The sequence below is a fragment of the Haematobia irritans genome, chromosome 4 (assembly GCF_050003625.1).
Source record: "Haematobia irritans isolate KBUSLIRL chromosome 4, ASM5000362v1, whole genome shotgun sequence".
Lineage (NCBI taxonomy): Eukaryota > Metazoa > Arthropoda > Insecta > Diptera > Muscidae > Haematobia > Haematobia irritans.
The window spans coordinates 134,755,695-134,773,753 of record NC_134400.1 but is presented as its reverse complement, the minus strand read 5'-3'; the positions used below and the strand labels follow the sequence as shown (position 1 = coordinate 134,773,753).

At 34.9% G+C, this 18,059-nt stretch overlaps 1 protein-coding gene across 1 annotated transcript in view; it reads left to right on the top strand.

Moving 5' to 3' along the window:
* The window catches only part of Fife (regulating synaptic membrane exocytosis protein fife), a 247,418-nt gene extending 229,792 nt beyond the window's left edge, over positions 1-17,626 (top strand). Inside the window, exons 13-15 of the mRNA XM_075307714.1 lie at positions 12,045-12,811; positions 12,881-13,042; positions 17,434-17,626. Of these exons, the coding sequence (XP_075163829.1) occupies positions 12,045-12,811; positions 12,881-13,042; positions 17,434-17,625 (1,121 nt within the window). The 3' untranslated portion in view covers position 17,626. The remainder of the gene's footprint in view (positions 1-12,044; positions 12,812-12,880; positions 13,043-17,433) is intronic.
* The last annotated feature ends 433 nt before the right edge of the window (positions 17,627-18,059 follow it).

Below are 18,059 nucleotides of genomic sequence, written 5' to 3'. Positions count from 1 at the left end.
AGTTTTTGCATGGTAGTTAGAGACCATATACTAACACCATGTACCAAATTTCAGCCGGATCGGATGAAATTTGCTTCTCTTAGAGGCCTCGCAAGCCAAATCTGGGGATCGGTTTATATGGAGGCTATATATAATTATGGGCCGATGTGGACCAATTTTGCATGGTTGTTAGAGACCATATACTAACACCATGTACCAAATTTCAGCCGGATCGGATGAAATTTGCTTCTCTTATAGGCCTCGCAAGCCAAATTTGGGGGTACGTTTATATGGGGGCTATACGTAAAAGTGGACCGATATGGCCCAATCTCCAACAACTTCAAGAGATTTAATGTAAAGCAATGTGGAGGCTCATTATACCCTTCACCACTACTGTGGTACAGGGTATAATAAGTTTGTGCATTTGTATGTAACGCCAAGAAGGAAAAGTGTGAGACCCATCGTTTAGTATACCGATCGTCTTAGAATAAAATTCTGAGTCGATTTAGTGATGTCCGTCTGTCTGTCTGTCTGTCTGTCTGTCTGTCTGTCTGTCTGTCTGTCTGTCTGTCTGTCTGTCTGTCTATCTGTCTGTCTGTCTGTTGGTGTATTTTTGTGTGCAAAGTACAGCTCGCAGTTTTAGTCCGATTGTCCTAAAATTTAGTATAGGGTCCTGTTTCGGCTCAAGGACGATCCCTATTGATTTTGGAAAAAATCGGTTCAGATTTAGATATAGCTGCCATATATATTTTTCACCGATCTGGTCATAATTGGTGTGTATATCAACCGATCTTCCTCAAATTCCGTACATCCGAATATTTTATGAGTCTCGAAAAACTTGCAAAATATCAGCCAAATCGGTTCAGATTTAGATATAGCTCCCATATATAGCTTTCGCCAGATTTACACTCATATGACCACAGAGGCCAATTGTTTGCTACGATTTAATTGAAATTTTGCACAGGGAGTAGAATTAGCATTGTAGCTATGCGTGCTAAATTTGGTTGAAATCGGTTCAGATTTAGATATATCTCCCATATATAGCTTTCGCCCGATTTACACTCATATGACCACAGAGGCCAATTTTTAACTCCGATTTTGTTGAAATTTTGCACAGGAGTAGAATTAGCATTGTAGCTATGCGTGTCAAATTTGATTGAAATCGGTTCAAATTTAGATATAGCTCCCATATATATGTTTTTCTGATTTCGACAAAAATGGTCAAAATACAAACATTTTCCTTGTTAAATCGCCACTGCTTAGTCGAAAAGTTGTAAAATTGACTCTAATTTTCCTAAACTTCTAATACATATATATCGAGCGATAAATCATAAATAAATTTTTGCGAAGTTTCCTTAAAATTGCTTCAGATTAAATGTTTCCCATATTTATACCCTGCTCCACACTGTGGAACAGGGTATTATAAGCTAGTGCATATGTTTGCAACACCCAGAAGGAGACGAGATAGACACATGGTGTCTTTGGCAAAAATGCTCAGGGTGGGTTCCTGAGTCGATATAGCGATGTCCGTCTGTCCGTCTGTCCGTCTGTCCGTCTGTCCGTGAACACATTTTTGTAATCAAAGTCTAGGTCGCAGTTTTAGTCCAATCGACTTCAAATTTGGCACAAGTATGTGTTTTGGCTCAGAATAGATCCCTATTGATTTTGGAAGAAATCGGTTCAGATTTAGATATAGCTCCCATATATATATTTCGCCCGATATGGACTTATATGGCCCCAGAAGCCAGAGTCTTACCCTAATTTGCTTAAAATTTTGCACAAGAAGAACAATTAGTACTATTGTCAAGTGTGCCAAATTTTATTGAAATCGGTTCAGATTTAGATATAGCTCCCATATATATCTTTCGCCCGATATGCACTAATATGGACCCAGCAGCCAGAGTTTTATACCGATTTGCTTGAAATATTGTATTAACATAACACTTAGTCGTGTAGTCAAGTGTGCAAAATTTGATTGAAATCGGTTCAGATTTAGATATAGCTCCCATATATATCTTTCGCCCGATATGGACTTATATGGCCCCAGAAGCCAGATTTTTGGCCGAATTTGGTTAAAATTTTGCACTAGGAGTACAATTAGTAGTATAGTCAAGTGTGCAAAATTTGATTTAAATCGGTTCAGATTTAGATATAGCTCCCATATATATCTTTCGCCCGATAGGGACTAATATGGTCCTAAAAGCTAGAGTTTTGACCCAATTTGGTTGAAATTTTGCACAGGGAGTAGATTTAGCATTGTAGCTATGTATGCCAAATTTGGTTGAAGTCGATTCAGATTTAGATATAGCTCCCATATATATCTTTCGCCCGATATGCACTTATATGGACCCAGAAGCCAGAGTTTTATCCCGATTAGCTTGAAATTTTGCACAAGGAGTACAATTGGTAGTATAGTCATGTGTGCCAAATTTGATTGAAATCGGTTCAGATTTAGATATAGCTTCCATATATATTTTTCGCTCGATATGGACTTATATGGCCCCAGAAGCCCGAGTTTTGGCCCAATTTGGTTGAAATTTTGCACAGGGAGTAGATTTAGCATTCTAGCTATGCGTGCCAAATTTGATTGAAGTCGGTTCAGATTTATATATAGCTCCCATATATAGCTTTCGCCCGATTTACACTCATATGACCACAGAGGCCAATGTTTTGCTCCGATTTAGTTGAAATTTTGCACATGGAGTAGAATTAGCATTGTAGCTATGTCTGCCAAATTTGGTTGAAATCGGTTCAGATTTAGATATAGCTCCCATATATATGTTCTTCTGATTTCGACAAAAATGGTCAAAATACCAACATTTTCCTTGTAAAATCGCCACTGCTTAGTCGAAAAGTTGTAAAACTGACTCTGATTTTCCTAAACTTGTAATACATATATACGAAGCGATAAATCATAAATAAACTTTTGCGAAGTTTCCTTAAAATTGCTTCAGATTTAAATGTTTCCCATATTTTTTTACTAAAATTGTGTTCCACCCTAGTGCATTAGCCAACTTAAATTTTTTTTTACTAAAATTGTGTTCCACCCTAGTGCATTAGCCAACTTAAATTTTGAGTCTATAGATTTTGTAAAAGTCTATCAAATTCTGTCCAAATCGAATGATATTTAAATGTATGTATTTGGGACAAATCCTTGTATATAGCACCCAACACATTTGACGGATGTGATATGGTAACGAAAATTTAGATCTACAAAGTGGTGCAGGGTATAATATAGTCGGCCCCGCCCGACTTTAGACTTTCCTTACTTGTTTTTTACTAAGATTGTGTTCCACCCTAGTGCATTAGCCAACTTAAATTTTGAGTCTATAGATTTTGTAAAAGTCTATCAAATTCTGTCCAAATCGAGTGATATTTAAATGTATGTATTTGGGACAAACCTTTATATATAGCACCCAACACATTTGACGGATGTGATATGGTATCGAAAATTTAGATCTACAAAGTGGTGCAGGGTATAATATAGTCGGCCCCGCCCGACTTTAGACTTTCCTTACTTGTTTTCTATTTATTTGGTCAATGCATCCCATCTTTGTATATCTTTGTATATGACTTCTCAAACGTATAGCAATATTTTAAACCAATCTTTGAAATTTGTTGTCCAATATTCCTGTTTATCATTCTGCATCCAAAGCTAATGTCGGTTCTTCCTTAGCATATCTTGCGGTCCAGGTTTAACGACAAATATAATTAAGCGGGCTTGAGCTTTTCATATTTATAGTGGTTTAGAATTGAAGCAATGGAAAATTTGACATTTGAACAATAATTCAATTTACATTCGGCTGTGTATACTAATCTGATTTCAAGTAGGTCGTATTGACTGATATTCTGATTTTTTTTTTAAATAGAGACATTTGGTTACTACAACTATTTATCATGCATCACAATTGAAAATCCATTCCAATTATCATGAAGCGGTAGAAATGACGAAAAAATGAATGTAAATTGAGTGGAATTTTCATTATAACAATAGCAACCTGAAGTTGGTTGCAACATGCCCCAATCCCGGTTCCCGACGTTTAATCAGACCATATCATTTTTGACGCCAACATAAGTTTTTTTTCAAGACTTGTCAACACAAACGTTCTACTTCTGCTGTTACTTTTGACACTTTCACCAAACTTTGTATGTACTTCTTTATCAACATTGAAAAGGGAAAAAGGTGGATATTATTTGGTATTAATTTTTGTTGCTAAACAAAGACTGAATTGGAGAAAAACTTATAACCCTTCAAATCCCCATAAATAAATCGCGTATACAAATCAGTATGAAATGCCAAAGGCGAGTAATACCCGAGATTGTTTCCTGTTGCGGCAAGCGTCGAGAAACTGTTATAAACAAAATCCATCCAACACCCCACAGTTATTCCCCCCCCCCCCCCCCCCAAAAAAAAAGTTTAGAAAATTTGATTTTCCGCTATAATTATTATTGGGATTGATGTTCGTGTACAATAAAAAGAAAAAAGGGTTGTTTGTAGGATGCGGGTATTGGATATATGTCAAACTTGTTGCGAAAGAGAAAAAAACTGTTTTAGTAGAACTTTTGGGATACCAAAAGAAACTTCCACCTTCTACCCATTTTGGTATATTGATGGAATACGATTTCAACATGTGAAGCCATAATTTTATTGCAATGTGAAAATATGCAAAATTTTTTTAATAAAGCTCTTGTTAGAATCAATTTATTATTATACCCAGCACCATAGAATGGTGACGTTGGTATACACTGAAAAAAATATTGTCGTCAGGTCAAAGATTTCATGTCTTTAAAATACGAATGCAAATTTTGCTTAGAAGACGCATTTCTCTAATGTAAAGTTTTTTTTTTCTTGTCCAAAAGTCGATCAACTTTTCAATGAAGTCGTATTGTCCTTATAATTAAGTGATTTCACTTAAAAATGGGTATCATAACAAGAAAGCAAAAATGTTTGGGCTAAGGTCAACTTGATTTTAATAATTCAGAAAATTTTTTTTAAATTTAATGAAATTGTCTTTAAATTTGTTGTCTTTTTGCATCTTGACTACAAAGCAAAAAATTCTTAAATATAGGACATGTTTTTCAAAACTTTATTTTAAAGTGGGTTTTTAATTGAAACTTAGCATAATTTCCACTAGACGTCGAGTCTTAATTTGGAAAATAAAGTTGTCGTTATCTCGTTTTTAAAGGACTTTGATAGCATATGAAGAAACAAATCTGAGAAAGCGAAAAATTTGCTTCCTAGAAGCAAGTACACAAAACCTAAATTAAAAGAGAATTGTCTCTTAAAAGTATCCTTACTTATATTCTACGCATCTTTGGCTCGGAATCAATACCAATTTTTTAAAAATAAAGACAAAATCTTTGGAACCGGGCATGCTTTTTTTATACCCTCCACCATAGGATGGGTGTATACTAACTTTGTCATTTCGTTTGTAACACATCGAAATATTGCTCTAAGACCCCATAAAGTATATATATTCTGGGTCGTGGTGAAATTTTGAGTCGATCTGAGCATGTCCGTCCGTCCGTCTGTCGAAATCACGCTAACTTCCGAACGAAACAAGCTATCGACTTGAAACTTGGCACAAGTAGTTGTTATTGATATAGGTCAGATGTTATTGCAAATGGGCCATATCGGTCCACTCTTACGTATAGCCCCCATATAAAAGGACCCCAAATTTGACTTGCAGACCCTCTAAGAGAAGCAAATTTCATCCGATCCGGCTGAAATTTGGTACATGGTGTTAGTATATGGTCTCTAACAACCATGCAAAAATTGGTCCGCATCGGTCCATAATTATATATAGCCCCCATATAAACCGATCCCCCGATTTTGATTTCGGAGCCTCTAAGAGAAACAAATTTCATCCGATCCGGCTGAAATTTGGTACATGGTGTTAGTATATGGTCTCTAACAACCATGCAAAAATTGGTCGACATCGATCCATAATTATATATAGCCCCCATATAAACCGATCCCCCGATTTGGATTTCGGAGCCTCTAAGAGAAGCAAATTTCATCCGATCCGGCTGAAATTTGGTACATGGTGTTAGTATATGGCCTAAAACACCCATGCAAAAATTGGTCGAAATCGGTCCATAATTATATATAGTTCCCATATAAACCGATCCCCAGATTTGACCTCCGGAGCCTCGTGGAAGAGCAAAATTTAACCAATTCGGTTGAAATTTGGTACGTGGTGTTAATATATGGCCTCAAACTCCCACGCAAAAATTGGTCGAAATCGGTCCATAATTATATATAGTTCCCATATAAACCGATCCCCAGATTTGACCTTCGGAGCCCTTTGGAAGAGCAAAATTCATCCGATTCGGTTGAAATTTGGTACGTGATGTTAGTGGTATCCAACAACCATGCAGAAATTGGTTCATATCAGTTCATAATTATATATAGCCCTCATATAAGCGACCCCATATTTCAATTCTGGCTCCCTACGTACCGTGAAAAAGTCCATATCTATTCGTAATTATTTGTAGACTTACCTACACATACCTTTTTTGTCTAATATATACCACGTATGGACTAACTCACAATTTAGAAAACGATGTTAAGAAGTTTTAAGATACCACACACAAAAAAATTTTTTTTCTGGTTCAATCACGAAATTAATTGATCCAATTAATTTTTTAATTGAAATGTCTTCAATCACAGAAATGATAGTATCAATTAAAAAAATAATTGAAGGTCAATTAAAAAATTAATTGATCCAATTAAAAAATTAATTGATACTATTAATTTTTGTGATTGATTTTTGTTTCAATTAAAAAAATTGTTGAATCAATTAAATTTTTAATTGAATATTTTTTAAAACTCAATTAAAATTTTAATTGGAAAAATTTTCGTGAAATTTTTTTCTGTGCACAACCCAAATAATTCGATTGTGGATGACAGTCTTTCGTAGAAGTTTCTACGCAATCCATGGTGGAGGGTTCGGCCTGGCCGAACTTACGGTCGTATATACTTGTTTCAGTGTAATAAGATTGTCATTCCGTTTGTAACACATGTCCGTCTGTCTGGCTGTCTGTCTGTCTATCTGTTGTAATCACGCTGCAGTCTTCAATAATGAACCATTCGTGCTGAAATTTTGCACAAACTCGTCTTTTGTCTGCAGGCAGGTCAAGTACGAAGATGGGCTATATCGGTTTTGATATAGTCTCCATATAAACCGAGCTCCCGATTTGGGGTCATGGGCTTATAGAAACCATAGCTTTTATCCAATTTGCCTGAAACTGGAAATCTAGAGGTATTTGAGGACCATAAAGAGGTGTGCCGAAAATTGTGAGTATCGGCCCATGTTTTGGTATAGCCCCCATATAGAACGGTATCCCGATTTTATATCTTGGGCTTCTAGAATCCACAGTTTTTATCCAATTTACCCGAAATTGTAAATCTAGAAGTATTTTAGAACCATAAAGAGGTGTGTCAAAAATGGTGAGTATCGGTCCATGTTGTGGTATATCCCCAAATATAGACCGATCTCCCGATTTTACTTCTTGGACTTATAGAATCCGTATTTTTTATCCAATTTGCCAGAAATTGCAAATCTAGAGGTAGTTTGGGACCACAAAAAGGTGTGCCAAAAATGGTGAGTATCGGTCAATGTTTTGGTATAGCCCCCATATAGACCGATCTCCCGCTTTTACTTCTTGGGCTTATAGAAACCGTATTTTTTATCCAATTTGCCACAAATTGAAAATCTAGAAGTATTTTAGGACCAAAAAAAGGTGTGCCGAAAATTGTGAGTATCGGTCCATGTTTTGATATAGCCTCCAAATAGACCGATCCACAGATTTTATGTCTTAAACTTCTACGGTCCGTGTATCGGATTTAGTTGTTATCAGTCCATTTGGTAATGCCTGTATATAGACCTATTTCTCTTCTGGAGGGTATACAAGGTGCACTGATAGTGAAAATTGCTTGAAACTGAATGTAGAATTTTTAGATTTTACTTCTCGTAATCATTTAAAAAATGGGGGTAAAAGTCTACAGATTTTAGATTTCAAATCAAGGAGTAATTTCATTATCTTCTTGCACGCTTACACGACATGTTTATGATTCCTCTAAAACTCAAACAAAATTGGTTCTTATAAATCCAGAATCTGATATAGTCTTCGTAGGTAGAATCTTTAAATTTATCTTCGGGAAGTTTACTGGTTGAACAGCTCTGATTGGGAACATGTGTCATCAAACCCCCCTGATTAAGTGAAATATGCGAATTTATTCTGATAATTGGTTGATAATTTCGCTGCAAGTAGATGATGCTGATGAGGAATGTGGCCAACCATCCAACCATCTTCCAGTCTAAAAGGCTTTGCCGAAATAAATTTGGAAAACATACTTTTCCTCTGTTGGTTAAGCTATTCTTTTAGTTTACTCAACGCATGGTTTTAAGCTGAAAAAGAATCAATAATAAAAATCAAAAAATGTCAGAAGTAACAACAAATTTTAGAAACAGTTTACACTTGACTACCTTTGGCACGCATTATGACCTTCAAAAGGCCTATCTATGTCTATGGTCTGCAATTACGGTTGCCATTCGTGCTAGAAATATTTTACCAAAATTTTAAGAAAATTTTATCAAAATCTACCAAATTTAAAAAATCTTATTTTAAAGTTTGTGTCAAATTTTTGTAGTTAGAAGAAATATTTCATTATTTCAATTTAGAACTTTATCTCCTATTAGCGACAATTTTTTTTTGGGTGTGTAAATATCTTTTGAACTGTTAATGTGTCGAATTTCAAATGTTTTTTCCCAACAAGAGAAAGTTACTTCTTCTACTACACAAAGAGAGTACTTACTCATAATGGGCTTTGATAGTATGCCCTAATATCAAACTTTAAAATTTTCTAAAATATTTAAATTATAGACATTTTTTTTAAATTTTATTTCCATAGAAAATTTTGTCAAAATTCCCATTATTTCTATAAAAAAAATTTTCTCAAAATTTTATTTTCATAGAAAAAAAATAAAAAAAAAATGTATAGAAAATTTTGTCAACATTTTATTTCCGTAGTAGGTTTTGTCCAAATTTTGTTTCCATAAAAAATTTTGCCAAAATCTTATTTCCATAGAAAATTTTGTCAACATTTTATTTCCATAGAAAATTTTGTCGAAATTTTATTGCCATAGAAAATTTTGTCGAAATTTTGTTTCCATAAAAGATTTTGTCAAAATGTTATTTCCATAGTAGATTTTGTGTAAATTTTGTTTCCATAGAAAATTTTGTCAAAATTTTATTTCCATAGAAAATTTTGTCAAAATTTTATTTTCATAGAAAATTTTGTCAAAATTTTATTTCTATAGAAAATTTGAAGTACCTCTTAGTTGGCAAGGAATATTTTCCAAAATCTACCAAAACATCAAGAATTCTGCCAATCTATTAAACACTAAAAAATCTAAAATTTTTTGTAAAAATCTACACTCAAAAAAAAATGAACTACCTATTTGACTAAAGCCAATTTAACTTTATTTTAGGTCATGGAATTATTATGTTTGGATAAATTTTCCTTTACTCCAATAATTTTTTTGCGTACGATAGTTAAATGAATTAAAAAATAGGAAAAAAATATACACAAATTACGCATAAAGATTTACTAAATTCGTATTTCTCACAAAATAGTTAATTATTTCATTAAATTGGAAAATTTTACTACAAATGCGTCCATCATGAACTTCATATGTCACTAAAGACATTCTTGCAATTTTGAACTCCATTTTTATACCCTCCACCATAGGATGGGGGTATATTAACTTTGTCATTCCGTTTGTAACACATCGAAATATTGCTCTAAGACCCCATAAAGTATATATATTCTGGGTCGTGGTGAAATTCTGAGTCGATCTGAGCATGTCCGTTCATCTGCCCGTCCGTCCGTCCGTCTGTTGAAATCACGCTAACTTCCGAACGAACAAAGCTATCGACTTGAAACTTGGCACAAGTAGTTGTTATTGATGTAGGTCGGATGGTATTGCAAATGGGCCATATCGATCCACTTTTACGTATAGCCCCCATATAAACGGACCCCCCAATTTGGCTTGCGATTGCTCTAAGAGAAGCAAATTTCATCCGATCCAGCTGAAATTTGGTACATGGTGTTAGTATATGGTCTCTAACAACCATGTAAAAATTGGTCCATATCGGTCCACTTTTACGTATAGCCCCCATATAAACGGACCCCAAATTTGGCTTGCGATTGTTCTAAGAGAAGCAAATTTCACATGATCCGGCTGAAATTTGGTACATGGTGTTAGTATATGGTCTCTAACAACCATGTAGAAATTGGTTTATATCGGTCCATAATTACATATAGCCCCCATATAAACCGATCCCCCGATTTGGATTTCGGAGCCTCTAAGAGAAGCAAATTTCATCCGATCCGGCTGAAATTTGGTACATGGTGTTGATATATGTTCTCTAATGACCATGCAAAAATTGGTCCACATCGGCCCATAAGTATATATAGCCCCCATATAAGCCGATCCCCAGATTAGACCTCCGGAGCCTCTTAGAGGAGCAAAATTCATCCGATTCGGTTGAAATTTGGTACGTGGTGTTAGTATATGGTATCCAACAACTATGCAGGAATTGTTCCATAGCGCTCCATAATTAATCGATCCCCAGATTTGGCTTGCGGAGCCTCTAAGAGAAGAAAATTTCATCCGATCCGGTTGAAATTTGGTACGTGGTGTTAGTATATGGTATCCAACAACTATGCAGGAATTGGTCCATATCGCTCCATAATTATATATAGCCCCCATATAAATCGATCCCCAGATTTGGCTTGCGGAGCCTCTAAGAGAAGCAAATTTCATCCGATCCGGTTGAAATTTGGTACGTGGTGTCCGCATATGATATCGGTTCATAATCATGGTTGCCACTCGAGCCAAAAATAATCTACCGAAATTTTATTTTTATAGAAAACATTGTCAAAATGTTATTTCTATAGAACATTTTGTCAACATTTTATTTGTATAGAAGAAGAATTCCTTCGTCAGTAAATTATTGTGTACGAGTATATGAGCATAAATGTAGAGCGTCCCGGAAGGCGGTAATCAGTCCAGTGTAGACCCAACTACGACCCATTAAAAGAAAAGGTTTAAAAAACAATCAAGAATTTGTGGCATCTCCTTAACAACTGACTCTCGATGTTGTTGAAATATGTGGTATTGACACTTACATATAAAATTTACAAAAGCTTTAATATCGGAAATTAAGAGAAATTTTGCCTGCAAAGAAATTTTTGAAAATCAACAATTTGATTTCAACATAAAAGAAATATGCATATGGCATCACCAATTTCAATTTGTGTCATACATACTACTACATATTTTTTGTGTCACATATGAAAGAGCTGTGTGAGCAAGAGTTTTTCGTTTGAATTAGCTCGTAAAGAGCCTATTTTCAGTGCCGCTCATTTGTTTTGGCACCTTATTCATAGGGCTCCGAAAGCAAGAGCTAAAAAACTGAACAGCCTTTTTTTTAACAAATGCTGAGCCGGAGCTTCGGAGCCATTTCGAACACTGCAATAATGTTTCGTATAAATAACGAAAGTCTTTATTTTTGTTTTCCAAACTAAACAGTCTGGCAAAGAAAAAATGTCAACTCAAAATAAAAATCATTCATACAGAGAAAATTGATTTAGCGTTGTGAAATAAACTGAAGCTAATAATTTATTATAAATTTTTAATCACATTTTTTTTAATTATGGATTAATATTAAAATCCACACAACACAATTCATGAACATCACTATATCCACTCCTAAACCATAGACTTTATTGAATACAAATCCACATTCCACAATGTTATTGTAAATTGAGAATGGGTGTTTAGTATATGTATTTTTATTAATGCATGCTTTTCAATGTTGTTGGCGTTCTTGTTACAAATTGTTTAAAGTACAAATAGAATTCAAATAGACCTTAGACACGATATTGTCCCAAACATATATTTTTAATGGAGTAAATCTTAAATAATTTTTCAATTCTTACAAAGATATTTTGGTATTTGACATTAATGGAATTTTGGACTTGTATCATATAGGCACCAGTCGTGTTGGCTTACCAAGCAATCCTAGCAGTCGCAAGAATTCCATATACGATTTGGGTCCACAACAATTACCATCTGGTTTGGGTACCACAGCAACCAGTCCACCATCAGATGAGGAATCTAAACAACAATTCACTCCACGCTGGAAGGGTAGTGGGAGCAATATGCTACCGGCAACACCTAAACAAGCTCTCTCAATGCTTAAACAGGCTTCATCGGCCACAAACGTTTCCGAAAGACAATACTATTTGGGTTCCCAGCTAACAGATAGCCCTCAAAATATGCGTAAAGGCAGTGTTTTTAATTTGAAGGTTGATGAAAGTCCCAAGCGTAAAGGAAGTGTTTTCAGTAGCCTAAGTACCAGTGACAATATGACGGCTAGACAACGTAAGGGAAGCATGTATGTGTCATCAACTGGTGGTATTGGGCCGGGGGCTAGTACATCGCTGTTGGCTCCGGAATCGTCAACGGCACGTAAGAATAGTATGGTGTCTCTAACCACTTCTGCCGATAGCCCGTCCATGTCACGAAAATCGAGTGTTGTACCCTCAAATTCAAGTGCAAAATCATTTAAAAATCTCTCGGATTCTTCCAGTAATTTGTCCACTACGGTTTCTTCATCTCTAAGTGGTATTTCGACCAATTACGGTCTCCAATTGGGACCCGGACAAATACACCCTAAAGGTTATCGCTTGACATCAGAACGTCATGGCGAATTGAAAATGGGTTTCAGTAAGGTTAAGGGAACCGTTGAAGTAGAGGTAAGTAGGGTCATGTTCTTACAATGTTGTCAAGGTGTATGCAATAACTTCCCGTTATGTCTCTCTTAGGTGATATGTGCACGTAAAATTGTACCCATTGATTGTGAGACTCCTCCAGATACCTATGTGAAATGCTACATAAAGGATGGTGATCGTTTACGACATAAAAAGAAGACACGTGTGGTAAGACATTCTGCGGAACCCATCTATAAGCAAACAATCAAATATCAGGTATGTAAACGGAATGTTACGAAACGAAAGTCGAAATTTCGCTACGAATTGCTTTAAATTTTTGAGTTATTTTTGATCCATAAACGTACAGGTTTATTATGGTCAATGTTGCCAGTATAAAATAAATATTCCCAAATTGTGGATATATTTCACAGATGGTTTTGTGTTAGCGATTGGGGTTGTGCACGCTCACAAAAAATCGCTTCTGTAACATATACTCCCAAACATATTTTGCTTCAAGCATATACATTTTTGGGTATTGCCCAAACATTTATATGTTTGATCTCTTCCAATATATAATATGTTGAAAGCATATTAGTCTAAACAATATATGTTTGGGTACTTAAGTTCCAAACATTTTGTATTTTTGCATCCAAATTCAATAATGTTGTCTTCCAAAAAACAATATGTTATTATGTGAACATATAATATGTTTGGAAGTATTTTGCACCCAAAAACATTATATGATTAAAAAAAATTCTCCCAAACAATATTGTGCTCAAAATTTTATTTATTTATTTATATAAAGGGTGATTCTTTTGAGGTTAGGATTTTCATGCATTAGTATTTGACAGATCACGTGGGATTTCAGACATGGTGTCAAAGAGAAAGATGCTCAGTATGCTTTGACATTTCATCATGAATAGACTTACTAACGAGCCACAACGTCGAATTTTCAGTGAATGGGCCCTAGAAAAGTTGGCAGAAAATCCGCTTTTTTATCGACAAATTTTGTTCAGCGATGAGGCTCATTTCTGGTTGAATGGCTACGTAAATAAGCAAAATTGCCGCATTTGGAGTGAAGAGCAACCAGAAGCCGTTCAAGAACTGCCCATGCATCCCGAAAAATGCACTGTTTGGTGTGGTTTGTACGCTGGTGGAATCATTGGACCGTATTTTTTCAAAGATGCTGTTGGACGCAACGTTACGGTGAATGGCGATCGCTATCGTTCGATGCTAACAAACTTTTTGTTGCCAAAAATGGAAGAACTGAACTTGGTTGACATGTGGTTTCAACAAGATGGCGCTACATGCCACACAGCTCGCGATTCTATGGCCATTTTGAGGGAAAACTTCGGAGAACAATTCATCTCAAGAAATGGACCGGTAAGTTGGCCACCAAGATCATGCGATTTGACGCCTTTAGACTATTTTTTGTGGGGCTACGTCAAGTCTAAAGTCTACAGAAATAAGCCAGCAACTATTCCAGCTTTGGAAGACAACATTTCCGAAGAAATTCGGGCTATTCCGGCCGAAATGCTCGAAAAAGTTGCCCAAAATTGGACTTTCCGAATGGACCACCTAAGACGCAGCCGCGGTCAACATTTAAATGAAATTATCTTCAAAAAGTAAATGTCATGGACCAATCTAACGTTTCAAATAAAGAACCGATGAGATTTTGCAAATTTTATGCGTTTTTTTTTAAAAAAAAGTTATCAAGCTCTTAACAAATCACCCTTTATTTACAATCATAACGAATTATGAATATAAACAGGTAATATAGGTGCTAACAACATAGGTTTTCGACCTGAATGCTCAAAATTTTGTTTCTGCCCAATGGTATATTCCCCCACATCTTTCGCACTTCCACGAGATTTTTTAGTTCTTAGCACCTTTTTCTGTAATACAAACATTGTAGAAGAAATTATTCAATTGTATGATTTTTTTTATTTTAATTTTACCTTTTGCCGGACGGTGATTCGAACAGCGGACCACACAGTTTGTAAGGATCAAAGAAGTAGCTGATCAATTGCCCAAGGAAAAATAAAATGTTAATTTTGTAATAACAAGCACCAACCACCAACTTAATTCAATATCGCTCCCTGTTAAATAGCGCTCCAAGCTACTAAACACATATATGTTTATAGGCTATTTCTAAATTAATATATGTTTGCATTCAAGCATATTATATTTACAAACATTTTATGTCCCAAACATAATATGTTCTAACATATTAACATATATGTCCCAAACATGTTATGCTTGTTTATGAACATTATATGCTTGCACTCAAAAATATTGTGTTTAAAAATTTGTGTTCCAAACATATAATGTTTATAGCCAAACATATGAAAAACAGCCTTTTTCATCCGTGTGGTTGTGGTGGATAATTTCCATTATTTCTACATTATTAAACAAGTAAGGAAAGTCTAAAGTCGGGCGAGGCCGACTATATTATACCCTGCACCACTTTGTAGATCTACCACATCCGTTAAATGTGTTGGGGGCTATATATAAAGTTTTGTCCCAAATACATACATTTAAATATCACTCGATCTGGACAGAATTTGATAGACTTCTACAAAAACTATAGACTAAAAATTTAAGTCCGCTAGTGCTAGTAGAACACAATGTTAGTAAAAAAAAATATGGGAAACATTAAAATCTGAAGCAATTTGCCAAATTAGGTTGAAATCGGTTCAGATTTGGATATATCTCCCATATATAGCTTTCGCCCGATTTACACTCATAAGACCACAGAGGCCAATTTTTTGCTCCGATTTAGTTGAAATTTTGCACAGGGAGTAGAATTAGCATTGTAGTCATGCGTGCCAAATTTGGTTGAAATCGGTTCAGATTTAGATATATCTCCCATATATATCTTTCGCCCGATTTACACTCATATGACCACACAGGCCAATTTTTAACTCAGATTTAGTTGAAATTTTGCACAGGGAGTAGAATTAGCATTGTAACTATGCGAGCCAAATTTGGTTGAAATCGGTTCAGATTTAGATATAGCTGCCATATATATGTTTTTCTGATTTCGACAAAAATGCTCAAAATACCAACATTTTCCTTGTAAAATCTCCACTGCTTAGTCCAAAAGTTGTAAAAATGACTCTAATTTCCCTAAACTTCTAATACATATATATCGAGCGATAAATCATAAATAAACTTTTGCGAAGTTCCCTTAAACTTGCTTCAGATTTAAATGTTTCCCATATTTTTTTTGTACTAACATTGTGTTCCGCCCTAGTGCATTAGCCGACTTAAATTTTGAGTCTATAGATTTTGTAGAAGTCTATCAAATTCTGTCCAGATCGAGTGATATTTAAATGTACACCCTCAAAAAAAATCGCTTCTCTAACATATGTTCCAAACATATTTTGCAGGAAGCACATATATTATTGGATACTGCCGAAACATTAATATGTTCGTTTTATGTGAGCATATTATATGTTTGGAAGCATTTTGAGTCCAAAAATAGTTTATGCTTGGAAGAATTCCCCAAAGAAGATTGTGCTCATTCCCTCACGTAATTTTCACTTCCACGAAATTTTTGAGTTCTTCGCATCCTTTTCTGTAATACAAATATGCTGTTTTTTTTTCAAATGTCTATTCTCTTGGTTCCGAATATTCATTCTAATATTCAAATTAAATAATATTTAGACTTAAGCATATTAAATTTTTGGCCTTATCATGAAACAGTTTTCCGAAACAACAAACAAGCGGTTTCCCAGAAATTGCTCTCATTTCATTCTCTCGCTGTGTTATGTTGATATCTTTTTATTCAACCCTCCCGGTTTCCATCTCTATTTCTTTCTCTATACTAACTCTCTCTGTCGCTCTCTGAATAAAGTATCCCAACATATATATGTTTACTCGAAATTTGTAAATTTATATATGTTTACATTCACACATATTATTTTTATGAAATATTCATGCCCCAAACATAATATATTCTAACATATTAACATATGTGTCCCAAACATTTTGTGTTAGTTTAGGAACATTACATGTTTGTACTTAAATGTATTGTGTTTAAAAATTGTGCCCGAAACACATTTTGTTTATATCGGAACATATGAAAAACATATTTTTCTAACAGTGTATGTATTTGGGACAAACCTTTATATATAGTCCCCAACACATTTGATGGATGTGATATGGTATCGAAAATTTAGATCTACAAAGTGGTGCAGGTTATAATATAGTCGGTCCCGCCCGACTTTAGACTTTCCTTACTTGTTTTTACTAACATTGTGTTTCATCCCAGGGCGTTAGCCGATTTAAATTTTAATTCTAGAGTTTTTGTAGAAGTACAAAAAATTGTTTCCATTAAAAGTATTTGTATCTGGAAATGCAAACTTTTATATAGCTCCCAGCAAATTTTAAGTAGTTGAGATGGTAACACAAATGTTTGTCTACATAGTGGTGAAGGGTATAATATAGTCGGCTCCGCCCGACTTTAGACTTTACTTACTTGTTATTTATATAAAATAATAAATAATTATAATATAAAAAAAAAAAACATTAAAAAACATTTATTTTGTCATTATAAACCATATACTCCGTTGTACTTTTTATATAAAATAATAAATAATTATAATATTAAAAAAACATTTATTTTGTCATTATAAACCATATACTCCGTTGTACTTTTTCAGAGTTCCGATGTATTTGGCCGAAATATTGTGATAATGGTATGGCAACGCTGTGTCGGTTTCGAACACAATCAAGGTCTTGGCGGCACTGAAGTCAATCTGGATAAAATCAATATGGGCCAACACATCGGAGGATGGTATCCACTATTTCCAATGCATTCGTTTGGGGGTTCGGATTCAGATAATTCTCCTTGACCGATTACGCCTAAGCAACATAACTCATTTGATGACAGCACTGGTATTGGCACTATCATCAACACACATCTGGCGGCAGCAACAGTGAAAGCAGCAACGACACCATTAATGGTGACCGCCACACCAACACCAACATCTGCAGCAACAATTATAACCACAACTCCAATAGAATATAAAACAACGGAAAAGACAGATATTGTCCGTGATTTGGTGGTATTTTTTAAGAAAATTTTCAAATGCAAAAATGTCAGTGTGAACAATAACAAAAATTATTTCACTCAAGGCACAGCAACTGGTGAATACATTTAAATGTGGGATCAAATCAAAAGGCTTGTTCTCTCTTTAGGAGTGGATGCAAGGGCTGTATGAACCATCCACGTGTGATGTTTATCGGTGCACATATCTCTGGTATTTGCACATTGAGTTTTGATAAA